We start from the raw sequence: 6,530 nt of genomic DNA, 5'->3' as shown, positions 1-6,530 counted from the left end.
AGTAACCATCAATGCCCCATTAATCCGTTAGCTATACTGATCAAATCTATTGATCATCGCATCTAACGGTGACATATCAAATCAGGGTTGTACGCCCAAATCTAAAACACACTAAACCACGACACTACAGATTTTCATCTCTTAAACACTACGATGTTCAAACTACGACAAGGTAATTCAAAATACCTTCGTACTTCACATTTCAAAAACTACGACAGGCCATTCAAAAAGCCTTCCAACCATATCATATCAAATTCAAAGGCGTACAACCCTGTGCCCGAACTACGTTGACTCTGATTCTCCCTAAGGAGATACGTAGGCACTAGGATAACCAAGGCGAGTCCCCTTCCCCAAAACCTCAATTCAGTTCAAATCTCAATTTTCGCCCTATTCATTTCCTTAGCTATTAAATCTATAATTTTAGCCATAAACCTTTATTTTAAGATCAAACCTTAGGAAAGGGTTGAGGGTGTCTAACACCTTCCCACAACCTGATTATAATAACTTACCCCGAATCTCTTAACTGCGTAGGGTTTCCTATTCGCCCTTCAGAATAGGTGGCGACTCTAAAGATTTTATTTTTAGGGCAGGTTGCTACAGGTTGGCAGGAGGATTTTTCTAATAATTATAGATTTTATTTTTAGTCTTTCCTTTCTTTAGGTGGTAGGGCAAGGTCTATAGATGGTTTTATTATGATCTGAGACGTTGTAGTATGAACCATTTGGGGAATCTGTAATGATGTCATATTTAATGGTTTTAAAAACTATGAAAAGGATGTTGGGGAAGACTATTTTGGCTTGAAATGGTATTTAAGTATATCAGGGGTAAACTCATGAACTTATTATGAATGACTTTATAACCTTATCCTTTACCTTAACCTATAGCAAATCGAGAATTTGACTTGATTCTAAGGTTGATACTAGTTTGTGGTTTAGTTCTTCTCGTGGTGAATTCTGATCTATTGATGGTGGTCTTGGCAATATGAGCTCTAAATTTAGTCCTTAACTTCAAAGTTGTTTGGGTGCTTTCCTAGCTCTCGCTTTGCTTATATTAATTGAAATATTTGTTGTGTTGTTTTTTAGTCTTGAATTTTTATTTGTATATTTGTTTTTTTTATAAGCAATTGTGTATTGGAAATTGAGCAGAATTGATACTCCGGCCAAATATAACAAATATATATATATATATATATATATATATATATATATATATATATATATATATATATATATATATATATATATATATATATATATATATATATATATATATATATATATATAGAGGAGGGCTATATTTATTATAGGAGTAAATTATTATAACTTATTCCAAATCTAGACCATTGATTCTTTTCAATCTAGTGGTTAAAAATAATAAGTAATTAAATGTGGAGAGAGAAAACTATTACTTATTATTTTTAACCATTAGATTGAGAAGAATCAGTCTAGATTTGGAGTAAGTTATAATAACTTACTCCTGGAGTAAATATAACCCTCCTCATATATATATATATATATATATATATATATATATATATATATATATATATATATATATATATATATATATATATATATATATATATATATATATATATATATATATATATATATTAAAATTATATATATGTTATAATTTTCTTATTGTTAAAATATATGGATTATAAATATGCATTTCTTATTTTATATGAATATTATTTAAAAATTTAATTTTGTTTACTATCATCTCTTTTAAGTCTTCAATTTCGCTTCCTTCTAAACTCACAAAGATTTTGTGTAAACCAATATTGTAACTAGATTCTTAAGAATAAAAGTATATTTTATTTTATATAAATTAATTTCTAAATCTAAAAAGTATCTTTGAATGTTGAAACCAGCTAAAATCTTATACTTTGGGTCCACACTAGTTGTCGACATAATTTTTACATAGCTAATGGCAAGTTCTTTTAATCTTTTTTCGCTTAAAAACAAAAATATTACTTCGTTAACATTTTATTTACGACAGGAGAGGAGATTTTAATATTTTTCAATCTTCATTGAGTGTTTCACCTTAATTACTTGAACTTATGCTGTAAAATAATTTTTTTTTTCAAAGATCTTCTTAAACTTTTTAAAATTGTTTTAATATATGAAAGCCTCTTCAAATTTTAAGGTGTGTTAATTGTTTTTTTTTTTCATCAATATAATAAGTACTCTTATATAAATATTAACAAATTCTTATAAAAACAAAAACAGTAAGACTGTAAAACTTTTCAACAAATTTCATATCATATTTAGTCTTTTAATTCTTAATTTACATTAAAATGTCCTATATTTAAGAATAAAAGTAGTATAGTTTAACAAATTATATTGTATTTTCTTTAAAAAATACTTAAAAGCAAATAAGTTTATAGAAGAATTCTTGTATGGACACGGACATAAAACTTTCTTCTTAATCACAACCATTCGAGTTAATAACAACATAAAAATCTTCGGTTTTATTTGGATGTGTTCATGCTATTCAATGGAGTTTAGTGTCGTTTTTCTTTGATCCTTGATTGGAGGAATCTAACTAGTGATCTTTTCCGGTGTTTTTGATATTAACCTCCACTGTAGTAATTTTTCATTTTTTGGTCGGTTTCTCTAGCTATTTTTTTGTTAGTGTTTTGATTTTTTAAAGTTTTTTTTATTGTTTTAGTATTTCTTGTATCACTTCTAAATTTATTGTGAAGTATTATAAACTTAGAGAAATTCTTAGATAGACACAACCCTAAGAAATAGCTTTACACACAATCAATTATAAAATTTTAATTAATTATAAAATAAAATTTTAATTTTCTCTCCTTCATTATCACAACCACCCATAAATCCAATTAAAAAAGAAATTAAAATTTAAATAAATTTTAAATTTTCTCTCTCTCCTTTATAATGATGAGTTGTCTTATTTCTATTGGTTGTGATTAAGAAGAAAATTTTATATCCGTATCCATGCAAGAATCATTTCAAAATTTTAAAATTAATCCCATCACAATATGCTCATAAACCACCTCCAACCTAGACAATTCACCGCTAGATCGAGTGTTTGATGTATATCATTTAAGAATTTGAGTTGTGTCTAACTACTATCAACTTTACAAAAACAACTTTTCTTTCAAGATAATTTCAAATTTCCTACCTTGTAAAATAAAAATTATTTAATATAAGACTCTCAATACATCAAATTGTAAGGCTATGCATGTCTTCTGTACTACTTCTCAAGCTCAGTCAACTTAAATCTTCACAAGATCAGCAGTCAACTTAAATTATGAATTTTCTTTGTTTACAAAACAAAACAGTGTTTCTTACACCACTAATGCATCTTAATTGGCTACTTAGTAGTTAGTACTACTACTTAGCAACTATTTATAGAGAGAGAATGTGAAAATGATTTAGAGAGAGAGAGAGAAGTGACCAGCAAGTGGTCCCTCTGACCGACTCCAAGAGCAGCCGCGTTAGATAAGTAGAGAAAGAAACATAACAAGTTAAGAAACCAACATTTCTTTTATATTATTCTCTTCTCTCTTGTAGTAAAACCCTACTTCAATTTCTTATGAGATTGAGATATTCAACTCTCAAGTTAATGAGAAAATCTATCTATAGCTAGATATTATATTTTCTTAGCACAAGCACAAGCATCATCAAGTTGCTAATTAAGTGCTTTTTTCTAGTAGCACACAGCTTTTTTTGTTTTTCTCTTTTGTTTTGGAAGTACTTTCCAACTTCAAACTACTTTTAGTTTTAGAATTTGCTATAGTTCTATCTAGTTTAGGACACACAATTTTTCTCCAATTCTAAAATGATGTCCAAACAACCCTTTTCAGTTTCACCTCATTCCAACACCATGAGAGCTTCTTCATCAAACCATCTTCAAAACCTAAACCAAAACCAAAACCCTAATCCAAATCCAAATCCATCTAAGAAAAAAAGAAACCTACCTGGAACACCAGATCCAGATTCAGAAGTGATAGCCATGTCGCCGAAATCCTTGATGGCGACGAACCGTTTCTTGTGTGAAATCTGCAACAAGGGATTCCAAAGAGACCAGAATTTGCAGCTTCATCGGCGCGGACATAATTTGCCATGGAAGCTGAAGCAAAGAGCTAACAAGGATCAAATTCGGAAGAAGGTTTATGTGTGTCCTGAGAAAAGCTGTGTGCACCATGAACCTTCTAGAGCTTTAGGAGATTTGACAGGAATAAAGAAGCATTATAGTAGAAAACATGGTGAGAAGAAGTGGAAGTGTGAAAAGTGTAACAAGAAATATGCAGTTCAATCTGATTGGAAAGCTCATAGCAAAATTTGTGGAACTAGAGAATACAAATGTGATTGCGGCACTATTTTCTCCAGGTATATATATATATATATATATATATATATATATATTAAGTTATTTACTATACATCTTTCACTTTCAGTATTGCAGAAACGGTAAACCATTGGATTTCAGATAGAAAACATTTACATTTTCTAAACCAAAATCCAATGGTTCAACCGTTTCTGTAGTAATCTCGATAGAGATTCCAAACACTAAAAGAATTGTTTAGTTTAATCATGTATAACATAGATACCTCAGGAAAAAAAAGTGTCTAAAACTGAAACCGATATTATACAGACATTTGAGATTATATTTAATTTATTCAGTTTCGTATTTATGGTGTCCGTGTTTCAGTCAATCTATCCAACCATGATGATTTTAATGGAAGGAATATTTGTTTGGAATAAGTAATAAATGAGTGTTCTTAATGATGTTCAACTATAATTCATTCATATATTTATTATTTGTGTTGACTATTGCTAACAAACCAGGAGGGACAGCTTCATAACACATAGAGCTTTTTGTGAAGTCTTGACTGAACAAAGTGCAAAGATATCAATACCAACAGTTCCAAGAATTTTTCATAATGATCATTTCACAAGTATTACTCAAACTCCAAGGATTCCTCAAATTTTTCCTGGCTTTCAGTTTCACTCAGAGTTTGTTGGTTCAGGAACATCGTCATCATTATGGCCAGCACTAGAGCAATCAAATTTTCAGCAACTTCATCCTAGTTCATCAGATGTTATGCAAACAATGGACGTGTTTGGATCACAGGCACAGACGCAGACGCAGACACAGACACAGATGCAGTGGTTGAATTATAATAGTAATAATAATAATAATCTATCTTCGCCGATGATGCTACACGGAGTAATGAAGCAAGAGGAAGAAGAAAACAAAGATTTGTCTCATAGTGTAATAAGCTCATTGTACTTGAGTAGTAACCAGAATCAAGAAAGAGGATCAAATCACATGTCAGCAGCAGCAACGACAACGTCACTGTTGGAGACAGAATCTCAAATGGGATCTACAAGGACAGTTATTACTAATGACAACAACAACAACAACAACGACACACTCTTCAACAATGTGAACCACTTTAGCATTGTTGACAAATTCTACAAACAAGGTCATCATCATCATGAAAGTGAAGACTTGAATGAGTTGGTGAATTTGGAAGGAAGTAGCAGAAGCAATTTTGGAGGTGAGTATGCATTAAATGACTCATTTGGGACTGTGAATGGTACCAAGAGTTTGGACCATGTGATGATGTTGGTGGATAGAGAGACAAGAACAACAACAAATGGATATTTACATGATTCAAGTTTGAGGCCAAATGACAAAAACCAAATGGGTTTTACAAGAGATTTTCTTGGGGTTGGAGATGATGATGAGTCAATGAGTAGATCGAGTTTTTTGCAGCAAGAGCTTGATGAGTTTCATGGAATGGGATCATTAGGGAATAATCTGCAGAGCCAGTTTCGTGGTGGTGGAGACTATTGCTAGAGTTTGAAATTTGAATGAAAGTGTTTAGCTCAAAGAGCTAAGAAAGTGTTGAGTTGTAAGAAGTTTAATTGAGTAAATATCTTAATCTTAAGTGGTTTGTACTCTTATTAATTAAGGGAAACACGTGAACTTAATGAGAGATTAAGGGTGCTAATTGCGGTTTTGATCGTAGTTGTGGTTACACTGCTATAAGTATGATAATGTAGGCAAATGCAGATAATGCGGCTGCAATTATTGTTGCAATAATTGAGAGACTTATAAATTTTTTGTATTGCAATTAAGATTGTGCGACTTAAAACTATGAGTACTATTATCAAATTAATAACTTGAGAACTAAAGTTTTGAAGTTACTTGAATTGATAGAGTTTGAATTCTCAATAGTTGTTGTAGAGCTATTAAATTGAACCTCGTAGACACATAATTACTTTCGGATCACACAAGTCAGATTTTTAAAAATGCTAGGCCAGATTTTTAATATAAACTTATAATAGGCTATAGGTCAGACTCGGATCTTTTAAGTTTATCTTAGGCTAAACTCAAGTCATATAAAATCTAGTCTTGCCTAGCCTATTTCCACCTCTACACATAATACGCAATAATAATTGATCTTTATTTATCTATTTATTAGAAAATATTATTATTCAAAACTAATGTATTGCATCTTTCATTCATAACATTGCTTATGCTTA

The 6,530-nt window shown here is 30.5% G+C and overlaps 1 protein-coding gene across 1 annotated transcript; it reads left to right on the top strand.

The window, feature by feature from the left end:
- The first annotated feature begins 3,458 nt into the window (after positions 1–3,458).
- On the top strand, positions 3,459–6,012 carry LOC131606944 (zinc finger protein BALDIBIS-like). Its single transcript, XM_058879027.1, has 2 exons — positions 3,459–4,364; positions 4,824–6,012. The coding sequence occupies exons 1-2, from the start codon at positions 3,814–3,816 to the stop codon at positions 5,839–5,841; spliced, it is 1,569 nt and encodes a 522-aa protein (XP_058735010.1). The 5' UTR covers positions 3,459–3,813; the 3' UTR covers positions 5,842–6,012.
- The last annotated feature ends 518 nt before the right edge of the window (positions 6,013–6,530 follow it).

Source organism: Vicia villosa, linkage group LG5 (assembly GCF_029867415.1).
Source record: "Vicia villosa cultivar HV-30 ecotype Madison, WI linkage group LG5, Vvil1.0, whole genome shotgun sequence".
Classification (NCBI taxonomy): Eukaryota; Viridiplantae; Streptophyta; class Magnoliopsida; order Fabales; family Fabaceae; genus Vicia; species Vicia villosa.
The sequence above is the reverse complement of the archived record's forward strand: the minus strand, read 5'-3'. Positions and strand labels throughout refer to the sequence as shown.

Bases quoted from the DNA above. Each gene is read 5' to 3' on its own strand.
- LOC131606944 (XM_058879027.1), top strand. From the start codon at position 3,814: ATGATGTCCAAACAACCCTTTTCAGTTTCACCTCATTCCAACACCATG. The intron at 4,365-4,823 runs GTATATATATAT...CTAACAAACCAG, and splicing joins TGCGGCACTATTTTCTCCAG to GAGGGACAGCTTCATAACAC.